This window comes from Dipodomys spectabilis, unplaced genomic scaffold (genome assembly GCF_019054845.1).
Source record: "Dipodomys spectabilis isolate Male_0828 unplaced genomic scaffold, ASM1905484v1 ptg000145l, whole genome shotgun sequence".
Taxonomy (NCBI): domain Eukaryota; kingdom Metazoa; phylum Chordata; class Mammalia; order Rodentia; family Heteromyidae; genus Dipodomys; species Dipodomys spectabilis.
The window spans coordinates 14,205,011-14,227,221 of NW_024870822.1; the positions used below are offsets into that span (position 1 = coordinate 14,205,011).

Below are 22,211 nucleotides of genomic sequence, written 5' to 3' on the forward strand. Positions count from 1 at the left end.
AATTACATTTTACTTTAATGAATTTTTATAAAGCATACACACCCATCCTCTAAGTGTTAGTGAAATTCAGAGAAATCTCAAATTTTCCTATTTTTCTTTATAAATTATTACACGAAGATCTAAATATTTCTTTCAACAAATCTGCACAACAAAAAAAAGTGTTTTGGGACTGAAAAGGGGGGTGGGATCAAGAGGAGAGGGTAGACTAATGAAGAGAGGAAAGGGGAGAATCATGAAATTCAATGTGCCCTACATAATTAAGAAAGTGGAGGGAAGGGGTAAGTTGGGAGGGATGAGGTGAGTTGTAAGGAATGGTGAGAATGATGAAAGGGGTGACATTGATCAAGATGCATTGTATTCATGAAGTGCTTAGTTCAACAGCAAGTTCTTTGTACAACTACTTAAAGATATTTTTTAAAAGATAGAAAAGTAGGGGTGGGGGGAGGCTGGGAAGTGATGGGAAGGAGAAACAAAGGAGGAGGCTACAATGCTTGATAAGAAATGTACTCATTATCTTGCCCATGTAATTGTAACCCCTCTCTACAGTATTTTCACAATAAAAATAAATAAAAATTTAAAAAAAGATAGAAAAGTACTTTGGATATGTCCCTCCCTGCCACGGTATAACCCCTGCTTTCACTGTATTTGATGTTGGCATAATTTGTGGAGGGGAAGGGAAAAAACAAAGTGTTTAAATAAGGATACAGGTGGACCCATTGCAACAAACTTTACAACTTTGGCTGGGGTGGGGGAGGAGGGAGGGAGCTGGCGAGGGAGTGGAGGAGTGGGGATGGGAAGGGATGGGAAGGGGAAACCAAGGAGGAGGCTACAATGCTTGATAAGAAATGTACTCATTATCTTGCCCGTGTAATTGTAACCTCTCTGTACGGTATTTTCACAATTAAAAAAATACATAAAAAAGGAAAAAAATCTGCACAACAAAATTAATGAAACTAATAACAAATGCTGCTATTAACTAGCCAGGCGCTGGTAGTTAATACCCATATTTCTAGCTACTAAGGAGACTGGGATCAAAATTTGATTCAAAGCCAGCCTGATAAGTTGATCAGTCAAACCCTGGAAATTCTTACTTCCAATTGATCAGCAAAGCTTCAGAATGGGAGACTTGGCTCAAGAGGTAGAACACCATACTTGAGCCAAAACATCAAACTAGACCATGAAGCCTGAGTTCAAGCTCAAGTACCATTACAAAAGAAATGAGACCACACCAAACCCAAATAAAAGAATTAGGTTTCCTTTTACTTTCTAATTGTGTGACACTTATGATTTGTTTATTGTTTATGAAATTTTGCTTCTTTGCAGAGAAAAACAAAGTAAATGTCACTGATCATTTGAACCACAGATTCATACCTGATCTATAGTATTTGAAAATTTTACATATGATCTCACTTTGCTCATATTAGAAAATACAGAATAATCTTTCTATTGACAGTTCAAGCCTCAGTATTAGCGCGCGCGCGCACACACACACACACACACACACACACACACACACACACTTCTGTCATTTACTTAGCAGACACCTAATATGCAAGGCATCTGGGAAAGCACAATTTGAGAAGACTTAAATAACTCTTGACTATTTATGAATTTAAAGAACTACTTTTGTATTCTTCCTTCTTGCTGCTTTTCTCTTAGCAATGAGATACCTGGGGAAGAAAGAGAAATATTCTCTGATCTGTTGAGATAATGAAACTATTATCCACTCCTTTTTTAATGATTCATAACCTCTCTTGCCCTAGAAATAGAGGTCAGCCTACCAATAAAAAGTAGATAAATGTCAACAGGAATCTCTCAAAATAAGAGCAAATTTAAAATTTGGAAAAATACAGAAGTCCTTGGTTTCTAATCCATTTTTAAGCCTGGTAAATGGACAATAAACTCTAGGTAAACTACATATTTACAAGCACATATTTACAAGTCTCTGTGGCACAAGAAAACAATAGAATAAGTTATCCTGTGAAAAGTCATTTCCCTTTAGGAAAGGTTACAAAAAAATCAGAAAAATGTTATTTGTATCACATTTAGATTCTCTTCATTTCAAGCTTTTAAAAAGTCATTACTTATTACAGTTTTATGGTTATTATAGAAAAATAGCAAAGATACAAGCAAAGCAGCAAAATAGAAAAATAATTATATTTATATAAATAATACTGTTAAAGTTTCTCTTGTTGTTTTATTGATATTGCTGAATATTTTTGAGGATATTGGAGATCATGGCATGCCATGTAAATACTAGCAGTTTCTCTACCACTGAAATATTTACTTTAGCTTTGCCAAAACTTCTAATCAGATACTTACTAGGCTTTGCAAATTTTTAGAGACCATGAGAGGTTCAGTGGTTATGAAAGTTTATAAAATATGTTATAACCATATATTAAATAATACATCTATATAATACATATAATAGTTACTTGATCGAGTTACAATAAACAAACACATTTCTGCAACAATTAAAGAAATGGAGGATGTTTGCTATTTTTATAACATCAGCTTGCAAGTTTCATTATTTTGCCTTTAGATGATGGTATAGCCTACAACTTGACAAATTCTGTCTAGCTTTCACACTGGTCTGCAAGATACAAGTTATTTATATATCATGTATACAAATATATTTATACAATTTACAATAAATGCACTCCAAAATAGAGGCTATAGAGTGCAGTTGTCTGACTTATACTTCTGCCTAAACCCTTACCAAGTTATTGATCAAATAAATTTACCATGGAAGAAGCATGATAGTATGATAGTCTCTTAAGATAAGCATATATGTATATATCTAAGTTTAATACTATAGAAACTATCTTCATGTCTATCCATATACATATGAATTCATATGTATAAGTTCAAATATCCTTCTAGTAAAGAAAGATAAAGTCCTCTCTAGATCCCTCAGGGAAACACAAAGTTCAAGTTACTTGGGTGAATTTAAGCATCCCAACATGCACTCCGTTAGCATGTGTGGGTAGATACAGATTCTAATGACTTTCCATATCAGTCTGATTTTCAGACAATGAGATGTACCCCACAAACCATATGATGGTATCAGGCAGACTGAATTTTTAAATTTTGGTTACTGATGACTACTTCAAAATAGTCCAAGAGATACTTTAAGATGTTTACTTTTCATCTACAAAACGTATAAAATTTCTCTTTAAATTACTGTGATACTGGCAATTTGTTTATTTTTTATGAAAGTTTGATTCTTCTCAGAGGAAAAAAGGTAGATTTCATTGATCATTTGAACCATGGATTCATACCTGATTCATGGTATAGAGATTCAATTGTCTTTATATGTCAACACGTATGTATGTGTATACATATAATATTAATACATTTGAAGACAACTGATTTATGTTTATTAGAGAAAAGGAAAGAAAATTTAAAATAGAGAAATACAGTTAACTCTGCTTCATAGGAGTTTCAACATCCATAGATTCAAGCAGCCATGAATTGAAAATCATCTGTGCTGAACATGTACAGATTATGTGCAGATTGTTACATTATAATCTTGTCATTAGTCCTTGCCCAATACAGTGTCACAGTGTTTACTTGATACATGTTTAACACATCTAAATGCAATGCAGAGGAAAGGTCAGGTGGGTTTTTTGGGTATTTCTGTTTTTTGTTTTGTTTTGTTTTTGCCAGTTTTGGGGCTTGAACTCAGGACTTCGGTGCTGTCCCTGAGCCTTTTTGTGTTCAAGACTAACACTCTACCATTTGAGCCACAACACCACTTCTGCCTTTTTTTTCTGAGTAGTTTATTGGAGGTAAGAGTCTCATGGACTTTACTGCCCTGGCTGGCACAAACCATGATCCTTAAATCTCAGCCTTCTGAGTAGCTAGGATTACAGGAGTGAGCCACCCAGCTATCAGGGTGTTCTCAAAGGCAAGGATTTGGCTTTCAGGGGAAGTATGGTAATGTATGGAGTCATGTTTTATTTTCCTGACTGGTGGCAGGAATACTAGTAATATTTACTGAACAAAGCTCACAGAGACACTGACATATTCTAATAAAATAACAAATCTCTCCATAACAAAGAAAAATCGGGTTCAAAATGCAATGCAGATAACTTTCAGATTAATAAATCCTAATCTAGAAATAGATCTAACATCTGATTGTGTTATATTTAATGTGTGCTGATTGGTTTCTAAGCAGACATACCAAGCAGAAATCTGAGACTCATCTAAATCTGTTTCTTGGCCAGTTAATATTTTTCTTGTTTAAGGGTAGACTTTTGATTTTATAATTGGAAAAAAATGTAAGAGAAGTGCATTTTGTTTAGTTCTGTTTTCATTTTGTTTTGTGTTTGGTTACTATACAGGCTTGTAGAATCCTATCCTTTTGGCTTTTAGGTTGAAAAGAGAGTTTTTACCTAAAACATTTTTCATCTAAAGCTACTCTTCTTCCTGTTTCTTTAATACTTATCTCCTATCTTTCCATATCTCTTTGTGTTTTCTTTTTCCCTTTCTGGTCCTGGTAATGAAAATCAGGGCCTTGCAACACACAGTTATGTCCTCAGTCTTTTATCTCATTCGTTATTCATTTCCATGTTAAATATGAAACCAAGCCAAGCTAAAGACAGAGAAAAGAAACAAATAGTAGAAAAGAACACACATAGTATAATGTGGAGAAATCAACAGAAGTAAAATGTTCTTGAGTGGAACTGTCAAAACAAAAACTTTGACAACCACAAATCTATAGAAAACAAATGAAGAAGAGTTTGAGCTTAATGTCCCATACCAAGCATGAATAGGACTGTGAATGTCGTTATATTCTAGACACACATTTGCTTTAAAAAAATGATTTCAGGGACGAAACTAAGTTTACCTCAATGTTGAAAGGCCAAGTATCATAAGCAATGAATAAAATCAAGAATACATGTGACCTTAGGAAATACAGATTCATTTGCATTTAGTCTCAACATGTGACCAAAGACACATGTTTGGGGCTACATGGAAGTGAATCCTATATGGCACAAATGAGGTCATGTAGTTTGCCCTGAAATTAAAATACACCAAACAAGAGATTTAGTGCAATCATGCCTTAGAACATTCACAATATCTTTGCATTTTTCCTTTGGTACTCTTAATTCTCAAGACACCCAGCATCACTGTTCAATATCAGGTAGGTTTGTTTTAGTTCTTATTGATAATAATCTCCATGACAACATTCAGAAAAGATACAGCACAGATTTAATAGTTGGCTTACCATTATCTATGTCCATTGTGCACAACTGATTAGAAAAATATTTGTTTCTTTTGCCCATGAAAATGATGATAGAATTTGGTTTAAGATTGGCCACTGTGAAATGGAATGGCTTTGCTACAGATAAAAATACCAAATGGAGAGAAAGCTTTCTGTTTTCATTTTATTGTTTTGTTTTTCCTCATGATGATTAAGCAAGAATTGAAGACTATGTAATAACTACCTGCAATGTTAGGATTTGTCTAATAACAAACAGCTTCCCTATTTCCATTTTATTCATCCTCTAAACTTGATTTTTTTTCTATTATTATATTTTTATTATTGCTCCAAGTGAAGGAACAGAGGGTAAGAAGTGATTCAATCACGCAGGAAAAGATACATCAACAATGCATAAGAAATCAGACTCAGTATTTCCTATAGCCGCTACTGATCACAGGGTCTGGTAGGCCCCTTCCCCTCCACTGTATACAATGTAAGAAGAATAAGAAAGCACCTTCCTGTAGATATTTTAGTGGAATACTGCAATAAATAGAAGTGCTCATGGAAATACAGATTTGTTAACTCACCATCTTTATTATCACTCTCTTTGTCTAAGAAGACAGCCCACTAATCAATATTTTCACAAGAAGTTGTTTGTTCTTTGTTTGTTTGCTGGCTGGTCCTGGGGCTCAAACTCAAAGCCTAGGCACTGTCCCTGAGCTCTTTCTCAAGGCTAACTAACCCCCTGTCATTTGAGCTACAGTGCCACTTCTAGTGTTTTCTGAGTGGTTTCTTGCAGTCTCATGAATTTCCCTCCCCGTATTTGGCTTTGAACCACAATCCTCAGAGCCACCAGCACCCAGGTATTACTTCTGAGAAACATACGCCAGCTACATAGCACACATATGGGCTCTATGTTCAGCTGTAACAATTATGAAACATACTAACTGACCCTATATAAGCTTTGGATTGCCATTTATAAAATGGAAGTAAAAGGACCTACTACTTTCCTTTTTCTTTTTCCTTTTTTTCTTTTTCTTTCCTTTTTTTAAAATACGTTTTTTATTGTGAAAATACTATACAGAGGTGTTACAGTTACATGAGCAAAGTAATGAGTTTTTTCTTTTTCTTGATATTAGCATATTCACTGAAAAAAGCTGATATATATTTAGCACATAATGAATGGCATTTCATTACTAACAGTATCTACCATCATTGTCACTACTATCAGTACCATGTTTTGCTCATCAAATCCTAGATATTCATTTTAGAGAGACATGGGAGTCCTAGAAACACTAATGAGAATCCTTTAGATTTTTTTTCATTTTAGAAAACCTAATTAAAATTAAATGTGCTGCAATAAGGGCCTGGATGCTAAGTTACCATTAAGTTTCTGTGCTTTTGGCAAGAATTCTTAAGCTCCATGTGGTAATTCTCTCACATTGCTCAGAGGCAGTACTTGGCACTTTTATTTTAAAGGACAAACCATTTAATTAATTTTATATAATAAGTGCGATTTGGTTCATTCGTAACATTGCAAGATAGAGAAATAATGCTGTTGCCCACTGATTTCTTTGCTAAATAATTTAAATAGTTCAGTTTTGACATAATTTTAAAAGGATCAGGCTACCTTACAAATATATAGGCAGTTCAGTGCATTAAGTTGTCCAGGGTAGATTTCAATAAATGGGCCCATTTTTAGAACTTATTAGCTAATTGTAGAAACTTTTAAACTAGAAGGGAAGAAAAGAGTTCCTCTGTTTAGATACTCAGCGAAAGATAGATACTCTCTTCTTCATTTGGTAGTAGTGTTTAACAGCTTATCTCTGTTTTACTATGCTGTGCTGTCAGATTATCAAGGGTAATAGCCAAACTCTGAAAAACGCAATGCAATGTTTTCAGCGTGTTCAGTTTTGATAAAGGACATAGAAAGAGTCAATTTATGTATTTATTTTCTGTGGCATAAACGTCTGGTTTACATTGACATATATATTGACATGAATATTTCACATGTACACAGGAAGGACCTTCTTAATCAGTAAGGCAGCTGGATTCAACTTGAGTGGTACAAGTGTAAACACTACATTTATTGCAAACCAAAAAGTGCACACAATGGAATCATACTAATACTAATCTGTTTATATTATCAGGTCCATGAATGATAATGTCACTAATAAACCAGTATTAGAATAAAATCCCAAGCTCACCAACAAACCTGCTGCTGGAATTATTTAATATGCTTTTATGTAAGAAGCATGTGCTGCTAATCTAGATTCCGTTGAAACAGCAGATTGTTAAAACTCCATTGGTCGTGCATAAAGCTACCAATTGATGATAAAGGGGCCAGGCCAGTTCATCAGGCTTTATCTCTAATTAGCACTAAAACCAAAATGCACACTGCAAAGCCTAGCAGAGAAAAGACTCGACCTTGCTAGATTAGACGCATTGGACAGAGGGCAAATGAAGGGTGGTGTTCAGAGGGAGGAAGGCTATTCTGCAGTAATCAGAAGGTATCCACTTTGAGAAAGCCATGACACCATCAAAACACAATGTATGAAGTCACGCCACAGAAACCTATGCCTAGAGTGGCGCTTCCATTTTTCCAACTCCATTCTTCCCTTCCATCTTTCTGCCCCCCAGCAGCCTAGGTTACCTTTCTCACAGTGGCTTCCTGTGAATCCAGGTGGACAGACACACTTGTTAGGAGCCACACACGTTCCGCCATATCTGCAGCCCTCTTCACAGAATGCTGTTGGGAAGGAATGAGAGATTTCACTTAGACAAAATGTGATAAGAAATCTATGAGTTATTATTCTTTGCTGCATAGAGAATACCTGTTTATTGACTTTTTCTTTCTTTCTTTTTTTTTCTTTTTTGATGCTGGTCCTAGAGCTTGAACTCAGGGCTGAGTGCTTCCCCTGAGCTTTTTGGCTCAGGGCTAGTGCTTTATCACTTGAGCTATAACTCCTCTGCAGCGTTTCTGGTACTTAACTGGAGACAAGAGTCTCATGGACTTTCCTAGGTTCAAACCACAATTCTCAGAACTCAGCCTCCTGAGTAGCTAGGATTACAAGCATAAGCCATTGGTACCTGGCTGGTATATTTAAATTTTCCCATACCCCCAAATAAGTAAGCAATAATATCACTGGTTTATATGAAATTACTCTGAATAATGGATGTACAGTATTGCATATGAGGCTGGTATAGGTTAAGTGGCAGCTAGTATTAGCAGCTATTTGAAATCAAGTAGGATAAATTGGGTAGGTAGAAAAAGTGCAGTCAGGGTAAAGGCAAAGCCTTTTTAATACCCAATGTTTTATTACCTATTTCACTAGGTAGCATTTATGATGATATATTTTTCAAAAAGGAATTTTGGTAATTGACCAAATTTTTAATAATGTCATAAATTAACCCATTGCTTTTGAAAACTTAAGCAACATTTTGGCAATGAAAGTAATAGTGTCTTATCCTGATAGCTAAGATGCTTGGCTCATCTCACATTAGTCTTTTTAGGAAAAATGCCTCAGTATGGGAAGTTTGGTTACAAGTATGTGGACTAAGTTTAGACTTGTGATAAGCCTTGTGAGGTTATCCAAACTCCACTCCAGAGTTACCCTTTTCTAATCAGGTTGGTTCTCCTTATCACAGACTCTCAGAGTATAGCATGACACTCCTCTCCCTGGCAGTATTAAATACAATTGTGCATTCATGCATAACTGTTTACCACACCTGACTGATCACTGGATAGCAAGACCAAAACAGACAAGAAGTACAAATTGTTCTTCTTGCCCTTGTATTCCAATCTGTCTTGACCATGGAGTAAATACTCAAAGATATGTGAGTATTTTTTTACTCTTCATTTCACAGATTGTTATGTTAGAACAAACAATTCTCTATCGGTCCCATCTGGATTAATTTATTGTCAATTGTTGCTAAATCACCAATGGTTCTGTATACTACTCAATAAAAAATAACCAAATTTCTTACTAAAGATAATGACTGAAACAATTAACCCTAAGTTCCTTTTACACACTTGAGAGTTAAGTGAACAAAGTAAAATTTAATTGTAGCTGGAAAATGTCAACAAAGAAAAATGTCATGGTTTTGTCATCATCATACACTTAATGTGAGTTGAGCTTCAGAGAGCCACCTGATGTGTTTAACTATAGAGTACCCATCTGAGTATAGAGAATAGCTCACATTGATATTGCCCATATTATTTAAAATCCTTTCGGGACATATTCCTTGAGACTAGATCATCTAGTGGTAGATAATTGCTTACCATGACTTCAGCCCTAAGTTAAAAAACCCAGCACCACTATATATGTAGCACATACCTTGAGATTCAAATATCATTTCTTATTTCAAATATCTCAATATTCTTAAACTATACATAAAACTATCTGCACAACATTTACCTTGCTACTTTTATTATACAATCTACAACACATATAAGCATATTTATTTGCAAATCCTTGCCCACAAAATCATACATTGTGAGCTCTGGCCACTCACATTCTCAAATATATATATATATATATATATATATATATATATATATATATATATATATATATACATACACACGCGTGCACACACACACACACACACACACACACACACACACATATAAAGTATAACTCTGCACCAAAGTTAGTAATGTAACAGCATTTCCACAAGCTACAGATGACAATTGGAAAGCTGGCAAGATAGAGTATCAAATATTGACAAAAGAGAGAAAGAACATGGAACTAGAAGGCCCAGCTTGGCTTCTTAGTGTTCAAATGAAACAGTCTCCCATCGAGATCCTGCAGAACTGGGGCAGAGAGGTTAAAGTTCATGGTGGGCACATACTCCTCACTTCACTCCAGCCCGTAAATGGAAGCAATAATAGGAGAACTTGTGCAGGGATCATGAGGTATTCGTTACAATGTATGATGGTACAGTATCATGATAAAGAGTCCTACAAGATAAAGTGAGGTAATATCAGTCAGGACCTTGAGGTGATGTTTCTCACAGCTAGTGTTAAAAAAGTGCTTGAGTAACAGTGCTGCTATGACTTTGAAGGATACACTGGGAACAAATTGTCTCATACCCAGACTATATAAATCCACTGCACCAGGGCTTAAGCTTCCCCTATATGGGCTAATACATCCTTGTTATTTTTACTTAACTTAGTTCCTAACAAAAGTAGCATCATCCCTTATCATGGAAATATCTGCTAGGTGCTATTGTTTCCATTTTTTAAATGGTGAAAATGAGATTGAGAAACAAATGTCCTAAGGCTGCATAGCCTTAGCTGGCAGAGCCAGGATTCAAGCAATTACATGTCTTCCTTCAAAATCTTACCTGTTTTCATTTGTTACCATACAGGTTCATTTATAATCTGGTATTTCTTGAATGGAGTCTCATGCAGGGCTAGTGTCAAACTAAAATCTATATCTCCCACACTATTAGAAGATTTCAGGCACAAACCATGACATCCAACTTGTTGGTTGAGATAGGAGTTTCACTAACTTTTGCCCTGGCTTTCCTTGAACTTCAATCTTCCCAATTTTCATCTCCCATGTAGCTGAGATGTAAAAAGCAAAGGAAAATGACAAAGAATTTTTTTATAAAAGTATCAAATTGTGGAAGTTCCATTAAAGAATTGGTATCGAGGATTGTTCAAGACCACATACCTATTAGGCACTCTTTCTTTTGTCTGAGACTAGTCACATTATTCATCAATCTAGACACATACCATTTTATAAATTAAAGTTACCTGTAATGAAAGAAAAATGAATTCATTACCTACTTGAGCCTTAGTGGATATGACAAGTAGATTCAAAAAATCTAAAACCCAATAAAAAAGAACTGTATCATCCAAAGCTTAAACTATCTAGGGAAATCATGCTCAATGTAAACTTTCTTTGTGTATCTCATGAAAATAAACTATGTCTTAGTATAAAGATTGTGGATGGATTATTTGTATCTCGGTATGCTATTATTAGTCAACTATCAATTCAGTATTTCAAAGAAAAGGATTGTAATATTTAAGGTTCATTAAATTTTCACTTATTGGTAGTAAAACCAAGAAACCAGTTCAACATTGCATTTCCTTCCTAGGCTAGGAAGAGACAGGCTATCATACACTGTGTTCTCCAGATTCTTGCTCTAGATTTATCAGCAAACTGTTTCCCTTCTGTGCACCTAAGTTTTCTACAGAACAAAGAATAATGACTTATAATGGTAACAGCCACATCATGAAAGGTGCCACATCAAACCCCTATACACACTGCAAAATATGCTGAAGAACTGGAGGTAATGGCTTTTTTTTTCTTTTATCACTGGATGTTTTCTTTGCCAGATAACAATCCTGTGATGAAGCAGCTACTTTTCTGGATCCTGAAGATGTAACAGTGAGCAAAGCAGAAGTGATCCTGACGCCATGAGTTTATTCTTTACTGAAGGCTCATCCCTATCTTCTTCCTTTTACTGGATGATCTTGATGGCACTATAGAATTTGTAAGCATAACATAACTACCTGGCAAACTCAGAGAAACTCAGGTACCACGGATTTGTGACTTAATGTGTTGCCTATGTGTCAACCACTATCCAGAATCTGAAGCACAGCCATAACTAGATTGTAGATATATAATGAGATTACAAACCTCAATCTGTTATTTTAGTGACATTTGTTATTAACTTACTGCCCTAGTGGAGATGTTTGATTTGATCAACTCTAAAATTGTATGCTTCTCTTGTTTGAAAGGGCTCTTTCCATTGTGTAAGAAAATGAAATCACTAGCATTGGAGTTGACAAGAGATTTAATCTACACAAAGAACACAGTTTTATATTTAAAGGAATCTCAGCATGGCAAATCAATTAGGGCATTTTAAGAAGGTGGGTTTGAGGTTCCAGGTTTGTGGACACCTGGAATCCACATCATGTGCTCAATTCAATAAACAGAGTTGCCCACTAATGAAAAGTAATAGCTGTTCACATTCTAAACACTTCTCATGGTTCTCTAACATATTTACTTCCTAGGGACACCTAGGAAACCTAAATAGAAAATGCCCAAGTTCTGGCAGCATTTTCTAGAAGGAAATCCTACTCCTCTTGGTGTCCTTGAGGAGCCATTTTTGTTTTGGACCACTGTCAGACCACATTCCTCTGTTTCCAAAGAAAGATACATTTCAAAATGATGCTTTTCTTCTTAGCTAAACAGGAAAGTGAACACAAGTTGGCAACTGTGCATTTCTAGCTTGAAATTGTGCAGTGCATTTAAAATATAAATTACATTATTAAGTATAACTAAATTATTTAGACAAACAAGTGATGGTTGTGATAGATTGCTGGTAACATGGCTCAGTTGGTAGAGTACTAGCCAGTGATCGAAAGTCTCAGGTACTAAGTTTTAGTCCAGATCTCAGATGGAAAGGAAAGGAAAGGAAGGAAAAGAAAGGGAAAGAAAGAAAACAAAAGGAAGGGAGAAGAAAGGCAAGGGGAGGAGAGGGAAGAGAGGAGAGCGACTGTGAGCCAAAGTGTCAACAGTGATGAGAATGAGTAAGTTAGGTCTAATTTCACACTATTAAAAAAGTAATGTCTTTGGGAGTAGAATTCTGTTATTTTAACCCCTTTTATTCAAGCAATGCCTCTCAACCATCCTTCTAAAAGAAAGTTTTAAGTGCAGAGAAAAGATAAGAGTGAAAAAGCAATTAAAAGGATAGTCTATGTCTGATCCAGGTGGCTCATGCTCATAATTCTGGCTACTCAGGAGGCTGAGATCTAAAGACTAAAGTTAAAAGCCAGCATGAGCAAACACATCCAAGAGGTTTTTCTCCAAGTAACTAGAAACAAGAACTGAAGGTGTGGCTCAAGTGGTAGAGCACCAGCCTTGAACTTAAAAAGTCAAGCGAGAAGCCAGGCACCAGTGGTTCATGATTGTAATCCTAATGACTCAGGAGGCTGAGATCTGAGGATCACAGTTCTAAGTCACCCCAGGAAGGAAAAGTTATTTCCAATTAGCCAGCAAAAACCTGGAAGTGAGGGTATAGTTTAAGTGGTAGAGTGGTAGTCTTATATACAAAAGCTCAGGGACAGCACCCAGGCCCTGAGATCAAACCCCAGTACCAGTGCACTCACGCACACATACACACACACACACACACACACACACACACACACACACACACACAAAACACACCAAGAGAAAGCATGGCTTATACATGATATATTGCATAATTTATTATTTAATTTTGTACCTCAAAATTACTTTCAGCATGATCCCTCACTGTTTATACAACAGCAGCAGCAGCAGGAGCATGTTCTGCTTTTCAACAGTAGCAATAGCAGTATTAGTCAGTGCTAAACTTCATTCCTACTACATGACAGCACTGAAGTGGGCAACTTAGATGGTTAATGCCACTTCATCCTTACAGCCATGCTATGTATTCATCACACAACAGTCATCACATAGGAACGCTGGCTTAGAAAAGTCATGAGTGCCATAAAAGATAATGCGGTTACTCAGTGGACTCCTGGGTTTGGAGCTGTCTTAACTGCAGCACTAAGCTGTCTCCATTTAGGACTTCGCTTCCTACTGTGTGCAGAGCATTCATATGTCTTGCAAGTCTTCCACAAAGACCATGCACATCCTCCAGACCTCAGAATCTAGCAGCAGAGAGTGACACATATAAGGCAAGGCATAATAAATTATGACAAATCCTAAAAAGCCACATGAACAACGCTCTGAGAGAATGGGGTGGAGGGGGATATGATTAATTGTGCCTTGTGGACTGGGGCAAAGCTTTGCTGCAGAGCTGGCATTTGCGTGTAGTTTGGAAGCGTGCATGGGATTTGTGCCAGGTGAAGTACAGGGAAAAAGACTTTGGGGGTCAAGGTTTGCCCTGAGGAAACACACTGAATAGGAGAAAAAAATGAACAAGAGCTTCTAGCTCATATTTGAGGCGAGAGAGTGAATATTAAGAGAGAATTCAGTAAGCCATGAAGGGAAATAGGAACATGCTAGAAAGGCTAAGCCATCCCCTGTACTATCCAATCTGCCACCCCATTTTCAGATTTGCTAGTTTGCTTAAGGCATATTCATTTACTGCTTGGATACCTACATATACGCTTGTTTTCTGTCTTTCTTTTAAGTAAGTTAGTTTAAGTTAAAGTAAGTTGGGTTTGGCTAACAATTTTTGCTACAAGATAGTAAGAAATAAGGTATTTTCCCCTTTTAATGAGAGATCCTCACATATACATCTAGATACCCAGTAATATACATTTTACTTTTACAGGGGATGAATGAGATATTTATATCCATGTGGATAATGCATATATATATATATATATATATATATATATATATATGTATGTTCTTGGCCATCATTCTTGTCTTTCTAGCCCCAATCATGTTGTGAAGGGATAAAGCATAGAAATACTTTTATATTCATCCAAACATATTCAAATTAAAATGTTAGCCTTAGCTCTAGAAAATAGGATATAAAGAGAACATATTTCATGTACTACATTCTGTGGCTAACAGAGACTACATGCCCTACAAAGAAGAAAATATTTGCTTATCTAAGTCTGCAGAAAATCCCTGCTACAGAGGACATAATACACAGTAGAAATATGAGTTGAGAGATGAGATGAGGAATGCATTTGCATTTATTTTGGCCAATATATGTGTATTTCAAACTAGACTGTGAGAATCTTCAGGACCAGGATCATGTACTTTGTTACTCTTAATTTTTCTATGTCTTGGTCTCAAGTGAAATGAAATGCATTATTTGCTGACAGAAGTAAATTCATTATGTAAATGTAAACAAAAATGTTCAAGAAAAAAAGTTCTCTGCATAAGGTGTGTCTTGACATGTAAAGTAAACCTTTGAGCAAGTTTAAAACTTCGATCAGTGATCAATGAATTACTGCAGAAATGTTTCCCCTACAAAAAGGTAAAATGGGCATTCTTTCCATTCTGTCACCTACATGATGCCCTCAGCCTGGTTACAAAGCAACAAGAAGGCACTGCTGGGCCCCTCCTGGATTTTCTAGCTTGCCTAACTAGGAGTAATAAACTTCCTTCAGTATGAAGTCTGTCTCGTTCAGCACAAAATGGATTAAGACAAGACACTTGTGCTCTATCTTTCTCACAGAAAGCCCATTAGTCATACAAAGTTTAAGGACGGCTAACACTCTCTCACTTTCCCATAGTTCCAATTGCATTTACCATAAAGATACTGGCTTTTCCCTAGAAAAACAGAGGCAAAAGTTAGGTTTGAAAAAGGTTTTAATGGGTTTAAATTTCTCTGCAATGTAGAAATAAGGGGATAAGTATGAGAGCGATAAAGAATGATCGAGGGTGAATAATTCAGTATTGACATACATTGCAACTGTGTATGAGGAAATTTCAATGAAAGCTGTTAATCAAAAGGGGTTGAAGGATGGAGAAGAAGAAAGCAAAAGAGCAGGTTATTATGATTAAGGCATAATGTGTGTATGTCTAAAATACTATGTTGAAATAACTTGGTTCAATTAATATACATGTAACAAAAAGAATGACAAGAAAGTAAAATAAACTCTGTTGGGAGGACAGGTATCAGCAGGAGGGGAGAAGGAAAATAGAGAAAGAGAATGAGGATGAATAGGGTCAAAGTAGTTTATTTATATACACAAAAATAGGACAATGAAAACTTTTGAAATTGTTTTACAACTGGGAAGGAGAGCCTGAGTTTGATCAGGATTACATTGTATGAGTGTATAAAAATGTGACAGATAAAACTCTTCCCTTGTAGGACTAATGTATGCTCATTTAAAAAGAGAAAAAATAGTAGGTTAGTTACAAATTACTTCTTGTCAGACATAGGAGGATCATATCTATAATTCTAGCTATTCAGGAGGGTGATATCTGTGGATTACATTTCAAAGCCAGCATAGATAGGAAAGTCTGTGAGATTCTTATCTCCAATTAACCACCAGAAAAATAAAGTAAAAAAGGGAGCTATAGCTCAAGTGATAGAACTCTAGCTTTGAGCAACAATGTTCAGAGACAGAGTCCTGGCCCTGAGTTCTACTAGCTCCAGGACCAACACACACACACACACACACACACACACACACACACACACACACACACACACCTTCTGAATATTAAACATAGTTTTTAAAAAATAGAGAAATTTGATTATCAATAACTGGAATGTGAGAGTGAAAGGTATAGTGCTACCAGTCACTGGCACCCCAGGTTTCTTGAGTAGACTTACTTGAGAAAATCTTCCATATATTTAGCCTATGGCTTAGTGAAAGTTAAAAACAGAGGTTGAGCTTCTGGTCTTGATTCTACATCTTATTATTTGACTAATTTTGACAAGCTGGTTAATCTCCATGAACATCAACTTTCTTATCTGTATGATTAGGCACTGAGAGAGAAGATGGCTTACTGGTAATACTGGGATTAAATCAAATAGTGCATGTGAAGCACTTGATATAGAGCTCATGCATAGTAAATGCTTAATAAAGGTTTAAGAAAAAAATTTCTTCATTCATCCTCAGGCTCTTTTCATCTAGATGATTATGATGCAGCTTCTTATCTTCAAATAGAAAAACTTCTTACAGACTGCTTTCTACCAACTGGCATGCACATTAATGCATGTGTAGAATTTCTTGAACATTGAAATCACTAGCAAAAAAATGATGGAATATGACTTAAACTGAAAGCACTCATCTTTTCCTTCAACAGCCAAATCTTAGAAGTGTCCTTGCTGTGAACCCCTCTGAGTCATTTCCCTTCTCCTTCCCCCAGGACAAACATAGCCTGAAGTCTTGGAAGTGAGCCAAAGACCAAGGCCCTGTCTAGTAGCTAAAGATCCTTGTGGACATAGATTCTGTTGAGACCTTGAAACTCCTCAGTCAAATAACGTTGCTCACTCACGGGCCTCCATCTCACTCCACTTCCATCTGCCCCACCTGACTTTACCCTTCCTGCCTAATACTAAAGAGATCCTAGTTATAAGGAGGTGTGAGGAGAGAGGGTGCCATTTCCCCTTCATCTGGACTAAAGGAGATTTGGTTAACCTTTCTAGGCTTCCCTACCAAATAAGAACTGTTGAAACACTGAGGTTCACCCTTTCTGCTGTTTTCTCCTTAAAGAAGAAAAAAACATGATGAATTATGACAAACAAAAACCTAAGAGTAATATAGATGATGTACAAAAGGCAAAATTCAAGGAAATGATTTAAGATGATGACAAATAAAACCCTAAGGCTACAACAAACTATATCTAGGCACCAAGAAGTCTGAAATAAATGCAAAATATAGTGCCCAGCATTTACACTGTCACTAAGAAATGGGAAGCTGAAAGTACTATTTGTGAAAAGTAGTGGAAGGGAAAGCCGTGGGTAAAAGGTCAGAGATTCCCTATTGTACTATTTGGAGATAACACTTCTATTATCCCTGCAGGTCACAGTCTAGAGACTTTTAAAGCAAGTAAGTTCCAGAAAAGTCTCTCATGTAAAAACATTCTGTAATTTGATATAAATGAACAGAATTACATGTTAACCCTGGGAGTAAAATTTGAATCTAAGCTTCAGTAATAGTAGTTGAGTAATCCTGAGAGACCAAAGAGCTTGCCTATTTCCTATTCCTCCATGTGAAATCTTGGAACAACTCCACTCGTTTGTCCTTATGTTTAAAACTGCTTCGCAACAGCAGGGCACTAGTGGCTCATGCCTGTAATCCTAGCTACTTGGGAAGCTGAGATATGAGTATGAAGAACAGGGGAGAGAAAGAAGAAAAGAGGGAAAGATAGAGGGAGAATCTCCTCTATCATCATATCCTACAATAGATTCTGCACCTGCCCCATTTCAACATACAGAACCCGACTTTTGCATGCCAGGCTTCTGTACAGGGGCAGACTGGCTGCTGTTTTCCAGGCTGCATGATGTGAGGTTAAGATAACAATCTCTATAAGCTTTGCAATCTTGATGGCAAAATGGGAAATAAATCCTGCACCTTCTTTCTGTGGCTACTATAAGAAATAATAGGACTACAGGTTAAATTGTTTCAGTTTCTTGTACTCATAAAGAACTAATTATTATTGGCATCATTGTGATTCACTGTATAGTTATAGGCATATAGGAAAATACATCTTGCTGAGGCTAGGAACTAGTGGGAAAGGAACCTCAGAACTTGAAGAGATATCTGGCTACCATTTGTATCTTGTGAAATGTTCTATTTTTCAATTTGATTGTCTGAATCAAGGAATTTAGCATGACAGTTATTAATTACAAAGTGCACTGTAGAATACTGCTTTTGGAAAAATCAAAAGCATGTCTTTGACCTTCCTTTGACTGCTTTCAAAGTCAAATCTTAGGATTCTCATAAGTGAGCATTTCTGATTTATGTCTATTCTCTGCAAACAGGGCCAGGCCTCGGTCCTTCACCACTGCCCAGTGATCAGTCTTTCTAGCTGTTTAGCTATATGTCATCTTCAACATGGACTGCCTTTATTCAGCACTAGTGTTATTTTTGAAAGATTTGGACTCGATCGCTTAAAATATACTTCCAATTTATCAATGGGACATTGGAAGTAAAAGAGAACAATTCATGAAATGAGGCAAATGTAGATTTAATTAATTGGCTGTGACCACCAGCCAATTACTAAACTTCCCTGAGCCTCATTTTTCCCATTGGTGAGATAAAGACATGGACATCTCTCTTCCAAGTTGGGGTGAAGGTTACACGGCAGGGTAAATATAAAAGTATAGTGTCAGAATCCCCACTTTCTGTTCCAGGTTGGTCCCTTCCTACTCTTCTACAGCAGCCATTGTTGTAGTCTATCCTGCCAGGTCCAGCTCTCTAGGCCTGTGTTTTTAATCCATCTGTTTAGCTCACATGACACTGCTCTTCCAGCCAATGAAGGGCTTAAGCAAAATGCTTTGAGTATTTTCCAAGGGTATAATACTATGTTCATGCTGCCCATCTTTCTGCCCAATTCAGAAAATGATCCCAACTCAAGACTTTCATTCTAGGAGGAAATCTGTCCATGGAAAGACCTGTAAAGTGCACCTCTTAACTCCTATATTCCGTGTATGTAACTGTCAATTAGGGCAGGCATTATTATTTTGGAGGTTGCTGTAAAAATTAAAAATAGAACAAGTGTGTGATCCAACAGTCCCATCACTGAGAATATATTCAAAGGCAATGAAATCACTCTGTTAAAGATAGACCTGTAACGTTATTGGCATATTTATTGCAGTACTACTCACAATAGCCAAGATATTGAGTCAACCTAAGCATCCATCAACTCGATTAATGGGTAAAGTAAATGTTGTATATGTGCCAAATAGACTATTACTCAGCCAGAGAAAAGATTAAATCCAGTCATTTGTGACAACATGGATATATCTGGAGGGCAGAATGTTAAATGAAGTAAGCCAGCAAAAAGAAGACAAATATACAATCCAATTCCCATGTGGAGGTGAAACAAAATTGATCTCATCAAAGTTAGGAATAAACTAGAGGCTACCCATGCTGTGTGGAGTAGGTAAGAGATGTATGAGAAATAATGGGCTGACAAGAACAATATTAATGCTACATACGAGCAATGAATGCTAGGGGTTTTTCTGCACAGAAGTAGATATAATTGGCAATAATACATTGTACATCTCAAGATAGCTGTAAGTGAGGACTTTGATTAGACCCACTATGAAAACTGATTAAAGTTTAAAGTAATATGCCGGGCACTGGTAGCTCATGCCTGTAACACTAGCTACTTTAGGAGCCTGGGATCTGAGGGTTGTGATTTGAAGCTAGCCAGGGCAGGAAAGACTGTGAAACTCTTATCTCCAATTAATCACAGAGAAATCTAGAAGTGCCATGTGGCCCAAGCTAGCCTTGGGTGAAAGGAGCTCAGGGACAGCACCCAGGCTCAGAGTTCAAGCCCCAGGAAAGTCACAAAAATAAGTTCAAAGTAATAGATGCGATAATTACCCTTCAGAATTGTTTTTGTTTAAAGTCATCACTATGACCAATGTCTAATAGAAACAATTTAAGATAAGAAATACTTATTTTAGCTTCTAGTTACAGAGTACAGTCTACAGATGCTTAGCCTCATGTACTGACTGAGCAAAACTTCATGGTGACAGAAACAGGAAGCATGAGAGCTTCTTCACATTGTTACAGATAGGAAACAAGAAAGAAAAATATAGGAAGAAAACAGGGGCAAGATAACCCCCAATGACCTGCTCACAGTGACCAACTTCGTCCAGCTAAGTACAAACACCCAAAGTCTCCATAAACTTCCTGAATAGCACCAGTAGCTGGGCATCAACTATTCAACACATAAGCCTCTTTTTGCACTCTGACTATAACATATAGGATCATTACCTGATATTTTCATGAACGGAATTGAAGGGCACCCTCTAATAGGCAGAATTGTAATGTGTCAAGGAAATAATTAAAATAATTTTCAAGATGCCTGTTTCATACCTACAGAGAGAACAATGATGGTGGAATCTTATCAGTAGACAATGAATCCAGCAAAGAAGGGTCAGAGACAGAAATAAATATCGGTAAACTGCGTAGTCTCCTATTTCCAATATTTCAGCTAAACATCTTTTGACCAGAAAACATGCTAATACCAACGTAAAGTCCCTTTTTAGGGCTCCAGACTTGGTTAAAGGCTTATATTCATTTCTGAAGTTTGCCATCACAAATTCCAATAAATAAACAAGAAAAAAAAATCAATTCTCTTAAATTCTGAAATGAAGGTATCAAGATTGATTCCTTCTTGGAGGTTCTAAGTGAGAAGCCATTTCTTACCTCTTGTTGCCTTCAAGGGACTACCAGCAATGTTTGATAATCTTGGCATGTAGCTTCACAATACCTATCTCTGTCTACATATTCACATAAACTTTTCTGAGGTGTCTAACTTTTCTTTTAAGGAAACCAGTAATTAGAGTTATGGTCCATGCTAACTCCAGAATATAATCTTATATATATATATTTTTTTGGGGGGTCAGGTCGTGGGGCCTGAACTCTGGAGCGTGGGCACTGTCTCTCAGCTCTTCAGCTCAAGGCTAGCGCTCTACCACTTGAGCCACAGCGCCACTTCCGGCTTTTTTCTTTTTGCTTATGTGGTGCTAAGGAATCGAACCCAGGGCCTCTGGCATGCAAGGCAAGCGCTTTACCACTGAGCTGCCTTCCCAGCCCTATAATCTTATATTTTTAATCTAACTAACAACTGCAGTTACCTTACTTCCAAATAAAGTAACATTCCCAGGAACTATCCTGTTTACTATCCAACCTAGAAGGGTCTAGTGCATTCCTCCCGAAAACCTTCTGCATAGCATGCTATAATTGCCTACTTATTTGTCAGTGTAACCAATATATTTGAGTTTATGAAGCACGAGGACCATGACGTTTGGTACAGTTCCTGGACATAATGCACAAACCATTCATTCTTTTTTTCTGTGTCTCTTTTTCTATTCTTTTTTGTATATAGTTTTATTATAAAGATACGGTACAGACAGGTTACAGTTATATGAGTAAGGTAATAAGTACATTTCCTAAAATATACTTGGAACTTAAAAAATTAAATCCCCCAAAAACAAATCTTCAAAGAAACAACTGCCCAATAAATAAGTGGGCTAAAGACTTAAAGAGAAACTTTTCTGAAGAGGAAAGAAGGATGGCCAATAGACACATGAAGAAATGCTCCACCTCCCTAGCCATAAGAGAAATGTAAATCAAAACAACATTGAGATACCACCTCACCCCAGTTAGAATGGCTATAATCAAGAACTCTAATAACAACAGATGCTGGAGGGGATGTAGACAGAAGGAAACCTTACTGCATTGTCGGTGGGAGTGTAAACTTGTTCAACCACTTTGGAAAGCAGTATGGAGGTTCCTCAAAAGACTCCACATAGAACTCCCCTATGACCCGGCAATCCCACTTTTGGACATTTACCCAAATGATCACAAACAATAATTCATTCTTTATAGAATAAA

The 22,211-nt window shown here is 36.6% G+C and overlaps 1 protein-coding gene across 1 annotated transcript in view; it reads right to left on the minus strand.

Annotated features, from left to right (window-relative positions):
* Nell1 (neural EGFL like 1) overlaps nt 1–22,211 on the minus strand; it is an 837,848-nt gene that overhangs the window by 178,112 nt on the left and 637,525 nt on the right. Inside the window, exon 15 of the mRNA XM_042691722.1 lies at nt 7,863–7,958. Coding sequence (XP_042547656.1) covers nt 7,863–7,958 — 96 coding nt within the window. The remainder of the gene's footprint in view (nt 1–7,862; nt 7,959–22,211) is intronic.